The sequence below is a fragment of the Rissa tridactyla genome, chromosome 1 (assembly GCF_028500815.1).
Source record: "Rissa tridactyla isolate bRisTri1 chromosome 1, bRisTri1.patW.cur.20221130, whole genome shotgun sequence".
Lineage (NCBI taxonomy): Eukaryota > Metazoa > Chordata > Aves > Charadriiformes > Laridae > Rissa > Rissa tridactyla.
The window spans coordinates 90,203,604-90,221,334 of NC_071466.1; the positions used below are offsets into that span (position 1 = coordinate 90,203,604).

The window sequence follows — 17,731 nt, forward strand, 5'->3', positions numbered from 1 at the left end:
ACTATATGTACGAAGTTATTCGTTGTTGGGTATGCAAATTTTGTTTTTAAATCCACACCTCCCCCAACTTTTTGGGAAAAAAAAATAATTTTGAACTTGTGTTCCCTTGTATTTGAGTAAACGTTAAGAAGATAATTGATAGTTCTTGACTGAATACATCCAGTGTGTCACATTACAAAAAGTTATTGATGACCTAAAGTAGGTAATATAATCGTGAAGCCTTGTGAAGAAATAATGTATTAAAGATGACATACTTTCAACTGACAATTTCCATTGCAGACTTATTCTGTGAAGATAAAATTGAGTGGGATATATGAATTTGGTGAATAAAAGATGTAAGGTTATAATGAAAAGACAATGAAGAAAAATTTGTCTTATTTAAAAGCTGTAAGAGTGAGGGAAATACTAAACTTTCCCAGCTGGCTGTATTTAGCTGTGTTGGACTTGATACGTATGCACCCCTAGTAGCAAGAGTCTTGGATTTATCAGGAAGATGAAAAATCCTAAAGAGTTTCCTTGTGGAGAGCAGAAGGCGTATGGTAGTATTTCTGAAGAATTCCCATGGTAGTCTTTAATTGAGGTGCACTCTTAGCTACCTTGATGTGTGTTGTGGACCTGGCCTCTATGTGAGCAGACTTGTATTTGTGTGTCAGGGTTGCCATGCCTGTGGAAATCAGCTGCCTTGCTAGGCAGAATTTAATGAGCTTTTTAATTGTGTAAGATTGAAGAATAACAATGTTAAAACCATAATTATTTTTTTAAGGAAAAAGTTACAAGAGTATAAAACAATAACAATGATTATTGACACTGTTTTTTGCAGTAAGTATGTTTCATTAGGTGCTCTTGTCATCCTGTCTGGCTTATAAAGATGGCTAATTAGCCAATCCGACTTTTCCCAGGCCAGAAACTTTTGAGAACTACATTTTTCCTATTACTTTTTCTAAATATTGTTACTAAATCCTCTGAGAGCAGCTGCTCTGGACAGTCTGTTCTTTCTCTTCTTAGATGGAATGTCCTCTTCCTTGTTCATCTTTTTCTTCCCTATGATTTGGTAACTGGGGTGCTGCATGATACTGTAAAGGATAAGGTCTTTTTTTTCTAGTCTCACTTATTTAAGATTACATGATTGACATTTTTATTGTATGTATGTATGAGTACTTCCCCTGGTCCTAAATTTCAGGTTGGTTTTTTGTGTTTGCTGTCTTTTAAATCACAGAAATATAATTTTACTAGCTTAACAAATTAAGTGTCTTAATTATTAATGATCTATGTTCCCTGTAAGATTTGTTATGTTTAGCTTCCTACAAGCTTTTTATACAGTCTACATAAGGGACTTTTTTTTTTTTTTACAATGGGGCAAGGGTTGTAGATGCGTTTGGTGGAATGGCCAAAACAGCTTATATTTTGTTAGATTTTGAGAAATCTGATTACCACTATCTCTTAATCCACTATTGTTCAAAGGGCTTACATTCTACTGGAGTACTGTGATGGCAGTAACACAAGTTCGCTAGTGGGTCCTTGCTACAGCATCAATCCACTAAGAAGCATTGGGAAGGAGCTCCAAGGAGACCCAACATTATGCCTAATGGTTTTATTTTGTTGGAGCAGTTCTGAATTTCTCTAAACTACATATCATGACAGGCAGTCTGCTTAGCTGCTTTTTTTTGGTTACTGAAACCGAGCTTGTTTCTCTACCCTTATGAGGTAGATTTGGCTGGCATCTGAAATTGTGAATTCAAGAAAAGGCTTGGTGCAGAGAACATCATTGTGCAATTTCAAGATGGGTCTGTTTGGTATCTGATGAAAAATAATGTGGTTCCTCAGGAAGAGGATGAAATTCAGTTAGCAGAGGTTGTGAGTACAGATAAGTTATTTAGAGGAGGAGGAGAAGTGAGTCTTTAAAATTAATTTTTAAGGTACTAGAAAAATTAACGTGCATTCAGTTGTGATTGGGCTACTTTTTATGGGTGTGTAGGTAAATGGTGGTAGTATTTATTCTAATGCCAGTGTTGGCACTATATGAAAAAATCTACAGTTCTTCCTTTTTACTAGAATTTTAGTAGACATCAGTTGCTTCTTTTAGCAGTGTTATATCTAGTGAAGTTCACCTCTTTGAATGAAAACTAGTATTTTTGAGAGTAATACCACAGTTTTATCTGACCTGTCCGGTTTGATTAAATGTTTTTCAACCTTTGCACCATCATCAGGAACCATTGGGCTGCAATGCAAGTTCAGATGTCACTGGTGCTAGCTGAAAAGTTTCTGAAATGTCTGTCCCTTTATGGAAATTCTCTGTTCCCCTCTTTCCTGTTGTTACAGGTTGTCTTTTTGTGGCAGTGCTGTAGCTGTAATCACTGACATACAGAAGAGGGAAGGAAGTCTTGTGAGGATGTTCCTTGCTTTTCTATGCTCAGTTGGAGGCCATACTCTCTTCTTTCTCAGTTTATCTGCTAAATGGAGATAAACATATGCATGAGTGCATAGGTTGAAGGTTTGTGTAGCTTTATGCTGCAGTACCGGTATGTTCTTCCTGATGACTAAAAAGGAAGGAGATATTTCTGGTAAGGCTCCTTAACTCTTAGGATTATTCATTTATGGTAAGAAGGTTTGTCTTGTATCATTATACTTCTCATTAAGGCATCTCAAGTTCAGAACAGTTAATGTTATATTCATTGAATACACATTTTAACTTCCCTTGGGGGACACAGTCCAGTATTTGAAGCATCTGATCCAATTTCATATCAGATACGTTGGACTTCTTGGGAAAATTTTTTATGAGAAGTTAACATCAGATGAGTTAATTTCTTTCTAATGAAATGCTAGTAGTTATAAATCGTTAGACTATTACTCTGAGACAAAAGTGAGACAATTCTTTAAAAAAGGAGTTTATTAAAACTGTGAAATTAATAAAATATTGCTCTGACCAGCAGATCGCTGTTCAGGAAGGTTTTTCACAGGGGTGTTCCATGTCTTCCTGTCACAACCAGCTGCTTTTCTTTTGTCCTACAGACAAAATATCCCTTGCACTTAGAGGTACTTATGCTATTAATAACTGTACCACATTCCTGTTCCGGCTTACCCTCCAGAATTTACTCAGAAGTATGGCAAAGTAGGTGCGTGGTTTTCCTGTTAGGCTTGCTGTCACTTAGACACTGCTTCTGAGCTTCCTACAGACTTTTGTCTGGAAGACCTGTTATCAAAAGATCTCTTGCTTTGCTGGTTTGGAACCTCACAAATTACTTTTTGTCTTTTGTGTTGCATTTGGTAAAATAATATAATTTGTATTTGGTTAATAACATTTAATTATTAAAAACATACCTGACCTGCTTTAGTGTTTTGCTGCTAGGGCAAAGAAGCAACATGCAGTTTGTCTGTCTGTATTATTTTTAAGAGCTTGTTGTAAAGTTTGAAAGGTTAAATTTATGATTTCTTCACTTGTTGAATGTGAACAATCAAGACTCGTAATACAACCAGATAGTTCTGCCCAGATAGATCACAGAATCACAGAATGGTAGGGGTTGGCAGGGATCTCTGGAGATCATCTAGTCCAACCCCCCTGCCAGAGCAGGGTCACCTACAGCAGGTTACACAGGAATGCGTCCAGGCGGGTTTTGAATGTCTCCAGAGACGGAGACTCCACCACCTCTCCGGGCAGCCTGTTCCAGTGCTCTGCCACCCTCAAAGTAAAGAAGTTCCTCCTCATGTTTAGGTGGAACTTCCTATGCTCAAGTTTGTGCCCATTACCTCTTGTCCTGACGCTGGGCACCACTGAAAAGAGCCTGGCCCCATCCTCCTGACACCCACCCTTTAAGTATTTATAAGCGTTGATAAGATCCCCCCTCAGACGTCTTTTTTCCATGCTGAAGAGGCCCAAATCCCTCAGCCTTTCTTCATAAGAGAGGTGTTTGAGTCCCCTAATCATCTTGGCAGCCCTTTGCTGCACCCTCTCCAGCAGTTCCCTGTCCTTCTTGAACCGGGGAGCCCAGAACCGGACACAGTATTCTAGGTGCGGCCTCACCAAGGCAGAGTAGAGGGGGAGGATGACCTCCCTCGACCTGCTGGCCACACTCTTCTTGATGCACCCCAGGATGCCATTGGCCTTCTTGGCCACAAGGGCACATTGGTGGCCCATGGTCATGCTGTTGTCTACCAGGACTCCCAGGTCTCTTTCCACAGAGCTGCTCTCCAGCAGCTCAGCCCCCAACCTGTACGGGTGCATGGGGTTATTCCTCCCCAGGGGCAGCACCTTACACTTGCCCTCATTGAATTTCATAAGGTTCCTCTTTGCCCAGCTCTCCAACCTGTCCAGGTCTCTCTGTATGGCGGCACAGCCTTCCCGTGTGTCAACCACCCACCCCACCCCAGCTTTGTGTCATCAGCAAACTTGCTGAGGGTGCACTCTATCCCCTTATCCAGGTCATTGATGAATATATTAAAGAGGACTGGACCCGGTACTGACCCCTGGGGAACACCCCTCGTCACTGACCTCCAACTGGACTCTGTGCCCCTAATCACGACCCTCTGAGCTCTGTCTTTCAACCAGTTATCTATCCACCCCACTGTCCATTCATCTAACCCACTCTTCCTAAGCTTTCCTATGAGGATGCTGTGGGAGACCGTGACGAACACCTTGGTGAAGTCAAGGTAGACAACATGTGTATATCCAAGGCAAAAAAAAGGAAACTTAGTTTTATTCCCAGAGGGAAAGACTAATCTTTAGAACACTTTTTTTAATAGATGGTGCCAGAGTATCTAGTGCCTCACTGCTTTAGTAATTTTTTTATTAACACCCAACACTGTCTGCAGATGCCCTAACTTTACAGAAGGGGAGCTGAGGCCTAGAGATTCACCCAATGCTATGCAGCTCTTTGCAGAAACAAGAGGTGGAACACAGGTCTTCCCTGTCCTTGTCTAATGCTTAAATACCAACAGTTCCTTTTCTGTTAGAGAATGGAACTATAGAAAGATCCTTGGTTTTTTTTTCCTTTTTTTGTGTGTGTGTCTCTGTGTGTGGGTTTTTGTGAGTGTGTACCATTGCACTTTGTTACCTGGGTTCAGCAGAGTTCTTGGTGTCCAGGGTTTCTTTCATCTCTGTCAGAGCCATGATTTGTCAGAGTATACTCTCGATGATGAAAAATACTCCAGTTACCATTTTGCTGACTTTGTAATTGGAGGTCTTTCAATCATAGCTAATTATTGCATAGGTTGCTACCATGGTTCAACACCTTTTGCTTTTCTCCAGCAGCAAGAAACCTATTATTTTTATTTAAACCGATATTTCTTTCAGCTACATGTAAAAATAATCACTTTGAGAGGGTTTCCCATTGGAGAAATTGGTTATTGTTTGTCACCAATCTCTTTCAGTGTGGAAATGTTAAGATTTAATCCATTGAAGATGATTGTTTAAGGCAGTCTGTATCTTAAAAATACAAGGGTTGGTTTTTTTCAACAGTTTGCAGACAAACAGTTTTTATTTAGAGGGGATGGCTTGCTTGGAAGTGTCCATTCTTCATATGTTTTGTTTAAAAATCAGTTTCTTGGGTTGTCATGTAAGTATCTGTGGTTAGATAATTGACAGTGCAAGGAAGAACTTCAGTGATAACCTGACAGTTTCATTTGTGTGACGATAACTCAGTTAGTAATAATCAGCTTGGATTCCTTGTACTTTGTGAGAAACAAGGAGACACCATTCAAATAATAAGCAGGGAAACTGAAAAAATGGCAGCTTCGCTCTTGTGCTCCATCCCCACCCCATGTCAAGTCATCAGTTGATCATTTCCAGAACTGCGATTGTTACACACAGAATCATTAACATTAATGAACTACATCTAGAAAGTTCTGCTGCTTGTATTATGAGGGTCTAGTTACAGTAAATCATAGTGATGGGCGTTTCTGGTTTTCTTTTATTTTTTGTAAAACTGTGTTACATGGGAAGCACCGGTGGAAGATAACACTTAGTCCCTCGTATCCATACTAGAAACAAAATATGACAATTAAAGCACTATGTAGATTACAGTTATTAATGAGCTACAGATCTGTTTCTGACACAACTATTAAATTTGTTACACTTCAGTTGCATGTTTTGGGGTGTCCCATGAAAATGAATAGGTGATTTAGATCATTCACATCATGTTACTAGAGGATCATTTTTCAAGTGGTGTGTTTACTTTTTCATATGTTACTAAGTTGCTTCAGTAGCTCAGACATAACTTTTTCAAACAATTTTTGAAGCTTTTGAGAATCTTCAGGATAACAGTCCAGACTGTTGTATACTTTTTTCTGAACTTTATTCAGCACCTCTTGACTGAAAATTCACTGGTGTGCGGTGAGGGTAGTGTTTGACCTGCACTTTTCCTCCTCGAACGTACATGCACGCTATTGACCTCACTCATCAGAGCAGCTGACAAAATCAAAACCTAAAGTTTTTAATCTTTGCCTGTTCTTGGGTGTACTAATTCCATTTCTTTGTGGATAATCTCAGAGTTGGTGTCTTTTTCTCTTCCTGCTTGGACTTGCCAATTGAAGGATGCAGGACAGAATTTCTGGGTTTTTTTCAAAGTAGTCTACAAAATTGACATCAATAACAATCAGTTTTAAACGTGCATCGTCTGGTGAAACCTGTGTCCCCCAGAACACTGTTAGATTCGTAGACGATGCCAGAGATGTATATAGAGAAGGTGGCATTAAAAAATAAAATGCATCAAAATTAGTGTACACACTGATGCCACTGCCACTTTTGGTGCCAAAGAATCCATTTTGAGTTATGGAGGAGGAGACTGAAAATAACTTAGGTTTTGCCCAGAAAGGCAAGCATATGTGGGTAAATTCTGCATAATGTTGACTGTTTGTGGAAGGAGCAGATGGCAGCATAATAAGCTACTGGAGTTGTGTCTGGTACCTAAAGTGCTGCCATTGATTTCAACCCTAAGGTAGTAGATAAAGTTGCCATATAAGTCCCTGAGATGTGCCTTTGTACACAACTGATCTTAACACGTCAATGGCGCCCACAAAAAAGATGCTGTCCTTTGCTCTGTCATCTGCATAACATGACTTTAGCATTTAATAGACAGCCATTCTATTAAAGTCTGAGAGAGATGCTTCAGAGACAAGAGATCGAGACTTGCATTGATAAAGCTGATGATATACACCGCCACAGATAGACAGGTGCTACTATAACCTGTTGGGGACAGTTTGTCTAACCAAAACAGAGGAAGAAAGATCTCTTTTTAACAGAGGAGTCACTGGTGTACATCCTAGCTCCAGAGTAAGCGGAGCAAGTTAAATAAGTTGAAAGTCTGTTTGCCTTTCCAGCTGACACAGTAATCTTGCATAGTCTGAGAAGTTTCAGGAGTTGCTTGTTTATGTTGTTGGTGCCATAGACACGGGGATTTCAGTCAATCTCTAACAATTCTGATCTAATAGTAAAACGTTTCAGGGTGCATGATGAGTAGCTGAAGCACTTTCGTATTTCAGCTCATAGTTTCCTTATTGTCTTAACTTTTGAGAAAAATCAAGATTAATGAGAAGGAACATTTGCTCCAAGTCCTTTAGAATTTACTGAAATGCCAAATTTGCTTTAGGCAAAATAGCATCCTCTGCAGCAAATATATACCTTGCTTCAGATTATTTAACTACTTGAGCTCAAAGAATAGCTCATTAAAAACTGAGAAACTAGGAGCTGAAGGCTAAAACGTAGCTTTTCAAACTTTTTACTCTCTTGCTAAAACCTAGAATTGAGGGAATGAGTCCTGAAGTCTTGAGAAACAGGAATATGGTAGTCCAACGAAGTATATTTACTTTCCCTCTCTGTAAATGATACTTCTTTTGTTGTTGTTTTCACATGCGTGCTTTTGTATCTAAAACATATTTAGATTAGCTTATTTGCTCGTCTATCTAGCCTATTTATAGTGTTGTTTATTTACTAATAAACCAGTTTTTAAATGCTGTACTTGTGCTTGTTGAATAATAATCAAGATACAGTTAAAAAAGGACTTTCACAAATATTAGTAAGTTATTTTGCAGAAAAGAAATGCACTGTTACCCATTTCTTAACAAAATCATAATAAATATGTATAAGCCAAGTTGCTTACACAGATTGCACAAATTGTCAGCAGATTGCATGAAATGGTAAAAAGGCAGCCATATACCTTGTCTGCAGAGGCCTCCAGGAGACCTCTAGTAGCCTGAGGCCTCTAGTAACGACCTCTCTCTCTTTGCCATGAAATAGGACTGCAGCTGGTAGATGGCTGATTTGTGGTTCTGGTCCAGCAGATTCTTTCCCTGCAGGCAGAATTATTCCTAGTAAGGTGCTTTCATATAATCTTCTTAGTTGGCCCCCACTTGATTTATTTCATTGCCAGCTGTGAGAAACGTGGGTCCTGAGAAACAGGGTATGACTTGCATTCTCGGTGAGGAGCAGTTCTCCATCAGTAAGGGTAGAGGTTTTGTATGCAGATTTCAGCTGTATGGAGTCCTAATTGTTTGATTCCTTCAATTGTAGTAACACGTCTTTTTAAAAGGTAAGTTTCCCGCATATTTGCAGTTCAGTTCTTGTTTGTTAGAAAGAACATTATGATTTTAGAATTTTTTAAGGAAGTACATGAAATCACTTGAAAAGTAAAAGAATTCTGCTCAGTGATGAGAGTTCTTATTTTTTCTGTGTCGAATAAGCAGATGACCTGGAGTTAACTGCTATGAGTGGTCTTCGTTCAGGGAGTAGATCCCTCAGTTGTACTAGCTTGTTCTTAAGATAGATGGAGAATACTTGGCCACGGTACTTTATCTCCAGAGCAGAATGACAGCTTTGCTTCACAGAGGTGGCTTTCAATTTTAATGTTGTTTAACCAAGCCTTTTCTGTGAACTACTTCTTACCTCAGATTGTTAAGGGTCAGGTAATTCCAGAAATACAGAAATGAGTGACTGACTTCGAAAGTGCTTGTTTTTTTCTTAAAAATGTAAACATTGATTTATTTTGTTTTTATTAATTTGTCTTGTGCACCAAGGAGAGGGTATGTTTTAGGAGCATACCTATATGCTGCTTATTTCAAGCAGCAATTTACTTGAAGTGTGCAAATGTTCTTGATCAGAGGCTCTTAAAATACAGTTGATTTTGGGATCATGCTGATGTTTCTCTGTAGTAATGTTCAATGCGTTTGGGCAGTTTGGCTTGTATGTGCTGCTGGGTGAGTCCTGTTCCATAGTGATGTCAGTCTTTCATCAACAGGGAAGAACTGGCCTTGATGACATTTCCTCGTATGGGAGTTAGCCACCTCATGTGATCCTGTTTATCAATTTAATAAACTTTCTGTATGAAAATCAGCTATTTATTCATTTCATTATTCATTTTGAGGGCTGTTTCTGGACTCCGCTAAGAATCTGGAACAATATTTATATAAAATACTAATATTTTACTTTAAAACTTCTCATTTTATTTATTGTTTGCTATTGTATTTTTTTTAAAATGTCTGTGTTCATATATATGTGCAGATATACATACGTACAGTGCATAGACATGTATACAGATACACATGTGCACACACAGATACATAACATCTTTAGAGCTAATTTCTGTACAAGTTGTCATTGATTGCTGTTGTAATGTTCTTAGGGAAAAGATACCTCAGAGCAGTTAGTGTCTGGTCTTGTTCAAGACTCAGTCAAAAGTTTTATGTGCTTGTCTGTTGTTGTATTAAGTATTAGTGGTATCAAAAATTAGTCATAAACATCTTGATGCTGGAAATTTCAGAGTAAGGAACGCTTCGCAGTGACATGTGTATACTGAGGGTATGTAAGGCAAGTGATTCCCCCACCCCAAAAAGGAGTGATTCTTTGTTAAGACTTGTGTTCTCACTGCCAGGTCTTTCTGCACTGCTCAGATGAGCTTGAGTGCTGGGTGCAAGGCAGAGCTCAAACCCAAAACTAAAATCAGGGGACATACTGTCTTCCCTTGCTAGCAGTAGCTAGTTTGTCTTACTCGCGTCAGCTACCTTGCAGTTTGCTGTTTCGCCTTGTGCCAGCTGTTGACCGCACAGGGAGGCAGTTAGATTTTGGGGGTTGGTTTTTTTGCCAGATTACAAAAAGAGACGAGTAATTTTTGCTGGAACAGTGAGTTGAATTTGGTTTACCACATGCTCAGATGAGCAGTAGAGCACACACAAGACCAGGAATAGGAGAGAGGGTTGCATAAGTATCATTAAAATGAGAAACTGTTTGCTAAGCATAGATGACAGTCTTTTTGTTTAAAAACCAATATATCTCCAAGGAAGAGGAACAGGGTTTATTTCATGTCTTTGCTTACATTGGCAGCTTTAAGTAGAGGTGGTCCACCACCATTAGTGCTCCTACAGCTTCATCCTTCCATTTCTCCAGAGCTCTATAGGCAAGCACTGCCTGGTCTGCTGGCACTTGCCATTCATCTTGTGTCTTGAGACATCATCTTACGAATCCTCAAAGCAGAACAGTTCCAGCTTGGGACTTCCCCCAGTTTTAGGTAATTCATTCAGCTTCTTTGTTATGGCCAGAAATATTTTGCTCAATACATTTCCTTCCTTTTCTACTTTGCCTTGTTCATACTTCCGAAATCTTGTTAATGGCCAGCTACTTTTTCTCCAAGGTTTCTTAATGAAAATGTTTAGTAATAGTATTGTCAGGATCCACCCTGGAGGTATTCTCTTCATTCAGTCCGATGTCCCTTGCCAGCAGGTGTCGTCATCTGTTTTTCATCCGGTTCCTCAACCACTTTTCTGTTCTTCTGGCATTGCAGTCCAGAGTTGTTTTTGTAAGTAGATCCTCCCCACTAATTGCTAAACAGTACTTAAACCAGCAGAAGTTCTTGTCATTTCAGTTATTTAAGGGGAAAAAAAGGTGTCTTAATGTACAAGAATATCTGGTTTTCTGCTGTGTGCTGCTTTTTTTTTCCCGTTGACCCCTGCAGGTATATGGAAGAACCTCTTCTTTCGTCATACAGTCCATGTTAACATCAGTGCTAGGGAAAATTTCATCATATCCAAATCCTGTCACATCTGTTTTAGTTTTCATTTACTTCTTTAACGGACTCTGTGAGTCATAATCGCTAAAAAAACCCAGTATTGATTGAGGCGGTGGACAGTTTGGAGCATTAAGAAGGAAACCACACACACCTCACCCTCTTGCCTTATTTAATTTATAACAAATGCTGCTGTCAGGAAAGATGGTGACCAACCATCTCATGGTTTTAATGGAATTGGGTGTAAGTTTTCAAAAACTGATTGTATGCTAAAGCATAAAGGCTGAAATCTAGATGTACTTTTATTTCACCTTTTCTGTTTTATGTGAAGTAGTTATTTTAGGTGCACAGTTTATTTCAGCCTATTTGACACAGACCAGTGCTGTGTTTTAACTTGGTTTTGTGATGCAGGAGAAGACCAGACTTCAGTATATGTCAGCATGGGCATGAGGTGAGGGGTACGCACATTCTAAGTACTTGGTGTAACATCAATTTACACTTCGCAAGCTCTTTTCATGCAGGAGCGTCTGCCTTCAGAATCTGATGGCAAATAGGGGCTGTGTGAACCTGGTGCGATGCAGATGCCCTGGTTTTACAAAAGAACGTATGAGGTGTGTAGAACACGGCCTTACACTTCAGTCTATTGCCTTGAAGTCATTGTAGCATGGATAGCATTTGGATATATAAACATCCACAAAGCTGAGCTGTGCCCGCTTTTTGAAAATAGAAATTGCTGCACATAAGAGACACGACAGAAAATGTGTACAGTCTATACAATCTTCCAGCAGTAGATTGAGACCAGTGGCACTTCCCCGAAAAAATAAATTACCCGAAATTTGCAGCACATTCATATTCAATTTCATCACAGCAGATGCTCATTAGTATGTTGTTATTAATTGGTATTCACTTTAGGTTTTGTTTAAAATGAAGATAATAATTAGGTTTTAATTACTGCATCTTTCTAAGGGGGGGAGGGGAGGAAATGCCTCTCAAAGCACTGAAGTATTTCCTGTACGCTTCGCTCTGTTACATCTAAGCCTTGAAAGAGTCTCTGAGACACATTTTTCTGCCAAGAGACTTGTTGTCTATTTCCTCTTCTTTCTTTCCTGGTTTTAAAGTATTAAGAACTAGTTCTAAAGGGTTTGTTTGATGGACATACTGAATCATATTGCAGTAGTGAGAGCCACTGTTCTTTCTAATCAAATTACCAAAAAGGCTTTTCACAAAAGTAACTCTCTCAAGCAGCTGATTAATGAAGTGGTGCCACTGTTTTGTATTATAATTAATTGAAGTAATACAAATAACTTCTGTAGCCTGTGGAGATTATCTCCTTTGCAAAGCAGTTTAATAGAGTTAGCAAACTAGAAGGGTGATTTTTTTGTGTTGTTTTTTTTTTTTTTTAATTTCTTGTTGCCTTTGTTATCCATAAAACCATAGGTGACACAACGGAAAACAGTAAATGACAATACAAGCAACATCACAGAGAGGGCCTGAAGAAATGGGAGAGAGTCAGGTGCAGAGAAGGCAAAAGGACAGGAAAAAAAAAAAAAAGAGAATGCAGAAAGGATTTGGAGGGTCATGAGTGTGGTGGGACTGTAGAGTAGTACAGGAATTTGGGAGATGCCAAAGAGTAAATAAAAGACTTCAGCCTACTGTAGAGGAATACGAGTAATCTAAAAAGCACTGACCATCTCATCTTACTTTGGTTAATATAGGAATTTACAATGGTTCAAAGAAAATTAATCTAAGTAGGGGCATTTAGTTTTCTGGGCTGTTCAAATGTACGCTTTTAAGATACAGAGGTTTTACATGCTGCTTAAAAGGTGTTTAGTAGAATAGCACTGTAGCTAGGTAAGTAAAACATCAGAACTAGAATCATTAGTTCAGTCTTCTGCTACCTTGCTGTTGTGAATTTCCATCAGCTTTCCCTTCTGTTTATTTTTCCCTTTTTCCTTTCCTTCCTTACCTGTGTTTTCTAGGTCACCACGCTGCCGCCCTTAGCTACTGAATGGGTTTTAAAGGTTGGTGTGTTAGCCGCTCGGGCACCCTGTTAACAGGGTAGAGGAGAAGGAGGCATCTCAACTGAAGTTCCTTGGGATGTAATCTAAAACAGGCAGCACTGAGGGAGGGGCTTTCTAATTTCAACACCTAATGCAGCTGCCACCAACCTTTCTTCCATTACATTAAGTTCTTCTCAGGCACTGTCTTTAGGGTAGGAAGATACTCACCAGTGGTTAAATCTTTCCAGGTTCCCTTGCTTTCAGAGAGTTGAGCTTTGGCATTTCTAAAAAAGAGGAGAAAACGTGGGCACTAGCAATGTTTCCACCCTCTCTGCGCAAGATTAAGAAAACCAAGTTCAATTCTCTGTTCTTGCCAGAAGGGTTGCATACCTGTGTCTGCTTCTTCTGGAAAATCCCCTACTCACTGACTATGCTGTAACGGATTGAGGGAGTTGGGACCATTCTCCACTTGAAGTTTTGCTTTGATGTGGAAAAAACGCATCATGGTTTGCTGGGCCAGAGAGAGGTGGAGTAAGCGCACAAGGGGTCCTTGCTCTGGAGCTGAATTTTTGGGCGTTTGAGAGACAGGAGAAGAGATGGTACTACCCTTCAGTCCAGTGTCTTTCTCAAACATCAGCAGCTGTGGACAAGACAAATACCAATGCTAGTCGTTGCAGTCAGGCAGGGTGGACCTGGGCATGTTTGGAGGCACAGCTGACCTTCAGGAACTCCAGGAATGCAAATGTGTTGCATCTGTGAAGTCTCCTTTCCTAATATATGCCCTAGTGAGCATTCACTGGCGTGTGTGGTAGCTGAGCGAGATTATTTTCTTTTCATGACTGAGCACTTTCTACCATAGTTTTGTGCTTAGTCATGGGAAAATTTGCTTTTCCAGTATTCGTAATTCACCACTGCCCTTAAAAAGACACCATCACTTTCCTATTATGTCATCTGTGTAATCTTACATTCTTCCTGGGAAGGCAGGTTGGAGATTTGCAGTTAGCCCCCTGATGCTACAGAAATCAGTTCTGCAACTGTATTAAACCTAGATTTCTTTAAATTAATATTTTGTTGGCCAAGCACAAGGGTTTTTTTATTACATCTGTTATTTTTATATTAGAAGCTTAATTTTTCTGTCAAAGGAGTGAATAACGGTGCTTAATGAAAACTATATACCTTTGGTTCCTTCAACTCTTTATTGCTGTTTTAAATGTAATTTAAAAAAAAAAATGTTTGGTTGCATGGAAAGAACAAAATGTTCTTCCTATGAATGGAAGCTGTCAATGAAGCAGACTTACCTGCTGAAGTCAGTCCTTAATGAAATCAAGATATCAAACATCATGGAATAGATAAGAACTTCAAAATAGAGTTTTATTTTCTTGTACACACCATTCAGTCTTTCATGGGAAGAAAGAATCCATAAACGATGATACAAATTTAGCCCAAGTTCTTACCATAATGTCAGGGTTGACGGGTTCTCTTTACACAAAAAATTCACCATTAGAAATAAAACATTACTTGGGTTTGAAGCTTTAGGAATTGAGCTGTTTTCCCTTTTTTAAATCTACAGCTTATCAGAAAGTAAGGAAATATAAAAAGTGATGATATAAGTAATTCCTAAAGTCCTTTAAATTTAAGGTACCTCTTCCTTGGACTCATAAGTATGCCATAATATTCATACCTAATTGCATGAAAATCTTCAAACCCTTTTGTTTTCCACCAATTACTAATTGTAAGATGTGGCAGGAAGCTAAAGGAGGTACTAGCACATTATCAGTAAAAAAAAAATTGTGTGTGTCTATTTTTATATATATGTGTATCTGTCTGTGTGTGCATGTATACATTTTTACATACTGATTTTTGTATTTTCTTTATCCATTTAAGCAGTGACTTTCAATTAGCCTGCCTACTAATATCAGGTCACTAAACTCTATAGCTGATGCTTTATTCTTTCATGTGGGTTGTCATTCGTTTGCTTCAGTTGGCTGGCAAAGGTTGTTGTATATCCATTACCAGCAACACAGCACTTTGCATTTCTGAATTGACAAGCAGCTATATTGACCTAGCGCTTATTATGGGTCAACAGCTGCGTTAACCGACGGAAGGACTGAGGGGCAATTAAAATGAATTGGCAAAAATATATCTTCCTAATTTACTCCAATTTGTTATTTATGCTAACATTGTATGGCTTCTATGGTGACACTAAACAGAATGGACCCAATAATGGCAATTAACATAAAAATATAATGGCTAATCAAATTGACAGCAACTGTTTCTCATCATCTCGACACACAATACATTATCAAAACAAACTATTATGAAGGAGGTAATTTCAGTGTTCTATTCAACCTGCTTCATGTGTGCAGTCAGGGAGATGTGTACCAGCAATTACAGCTGAATCTAAAAAACTAAACAAATAACTTAATCGCTGTCGTCCTCCTTTTTTCTTCTTCAGGAAGCAGTAATCAGGATTTACTAAAAATAACTGGTGTATAATAGTATAATGATGATGCATATCGTAGAATAGCTAATAAGGAATAAAATAAGCTTCTGTGTGTCTTTTTTTAAAATAGGTTCATATGAAGTGGAAAAAAGTATACTGTTAAAATATATAAAAATAATTAAGCAGTAGTAATAGTTGTCAAATGTCTCAACATGAGTTGCTTAGTAGTTATAGATACTTTATAACATGTCAGAAGACGTGTAAAATTAGCTGAATTGAGTAACAAAACTTGGCTTGATTAGGTAGACAAGTGAAAAGCTCAGTTAAAGCAGAATTCCAATACGAAAAAACTGTTTACCAGTTCCTCTTCCGATGCATTTTCAGGATCATTCCTTGTGGATATACTGAACCGCAGTTTTATGTTGGTCTAACCACATTGTTCGTTGGTTTTGTAGCTCATCAAGAAAATCTTCAAGAGTTTGTATATATCTACATGTGTAGCAAATGTATTAAAACGGACACTACTACTACGTTTGATGCTGTTACGGTTATCTTGTTATAAAGTAGGATTTTTGTAATGCATAACTCTTCAAACCGTTGCTGGCCAATATTTGAACTCCAATATCTTAAACAGCAGGGACTGGAATGTGGTTTTATTGAACAAGAGTTAAAGAAGATTAACTTGAAAGGGTTTAGCGTGGGCAAGATGGATCTCATGTCTATTTGAGCAGTCTTCTAGCACACAGAATGGCAACAGTGATACGAATGCATACAGGCATCTACTTTTGAACTAGAGGAATAGCAGAGAGCTTTGACATCACTGACATTCAGAGCATTTAATTGAGTATCATATTCCACATGTACACACCTGCAGATTTTTGAACTAAGTGTGTGATTGCTAACATGCAGTAGCCTTCACAGATGTGTAGAGCAAGGTGATGATATAGCTGTAAAGGTATATATGCACCTGTTCTTATTTGAATGGCATGTTCACAATTATTGTAACCACAGCTGAGGGAAGGAAGACAGCCAAACAGCTGTATTCATCAAAAATATACATTAATTCTTTTTCTTTTTTGAGATCATTGCATTGTACAATATACGAAAGCACTGAAGTTATTCCTTTGTCCCATCATTCTTATGACTTTCACTTTGTTGCTAAAGCATCATTGTAGAGGTACAAAGTGTATCTATAAGAATGGACAAATGCGATTTATGTTTCTGTAAAAATGGGTCGGTTTCATACAATTTATATAAACCCTTGGTGTAAACTGTGAGAAGAAGTGTAGAGATGTAGTAAAGAGATTTAGCTGCATAATAATAATAATAGTTCCAAAATCTGATGTGAATGAAACATATAAACTGTTAGAAAAAAGCAGAAAGAATCACCTTTTGATAGTGGACTTAGGAATAGGTGCAAGAGACATGCTTTTGAGTTGGGTTTTTAATTACTCTCTTCTTACATTACAGTATTCTGATAAGGCCCTATACACTCAGCTCTGCTTTTACCGATACATTTTTGATGTGGAGTATGCGATGGATAAAGTGATTACTGAAGAGGATAAAGGTAAGTTTAATATTTTTTAATTAATAAACTGTAGTTTAGTAGCAACTTGCATGCTAGAAACTAGACCTACACATTTATACTCTTGAAATCTGAACTACAAGGCTGTAATGTAAAACAGAAAATAGAAGAAGGTATGAATTTAAGAATCCTCTGTAAGAGGAATGTATTGTGTTGGAGTTAACCACTTTAGGAATATATTATGCGTCTCCTTTTTTCTTCTTTGAAGAGACTGCGCTTTGGAGAAAGAGCTTTTCTTACATGTTATACCATTAGAAAAATATCTTTGCTTGAAGTTTGAACGACACGTCAGCTTCAGTAAATAGATTAATTAAAACATATGTATACAACATCTAAAAGAAAAAACAATTAAAACTTATGTTCAACTATTAGTATTGAAGAGACACTTTATCAGGGAGAAAATGATGGCACAAGAAAAGCAGTAATGCTAATTGTCTACAAAGCTCTCTTAAATATACAGATTAAGCTAATGTTAGGAAGATTATTTTTTTTTCTTCTCCCAATTACCATAACGTTTCTGAACTAAAATATTTCAAAGCTGTAATGGATCCATGAGTTTTGTGCAGCTAAGTGATTTTTAAGCTGACAGAAGAATATTTCTGAAGGTGGGCTAATGCTTGGCTGACTTGGAATTCTAAATAAAGCTGTGTTTGGGTCTCACAATTGAAATGGGTTGTCTACAGTGAGCACTTCCACTGCATCCTCTGTGCAGTTTTGG

The 17,731-nt window shown here is 38.2% G+C and overlaps 1 protein-coding gene across 1 annotated transcript in view; it reads left to right on the plus strand.

Annotated features, from left to right (window-relative positions):
• Positions 1–17,731, plus strand: part of POLA1 (DNA polymerase alpha 1, catalytic subunit) — a 206,097-nt gene that overhangs the window by 144,308 nt on the left and 44,058 nt on the right. Inside the window, exon 36 of the mRNA XM_054217655.1 lies at positions 16,899–16,995. Within this exon, the coding sequence (XP_054073630.1) occupies positions 16,899–16,995 (97 nt within the window). The remainder of the gene's footprint in view (positions 1–16,898; positions 16,996–17,731) is intronic.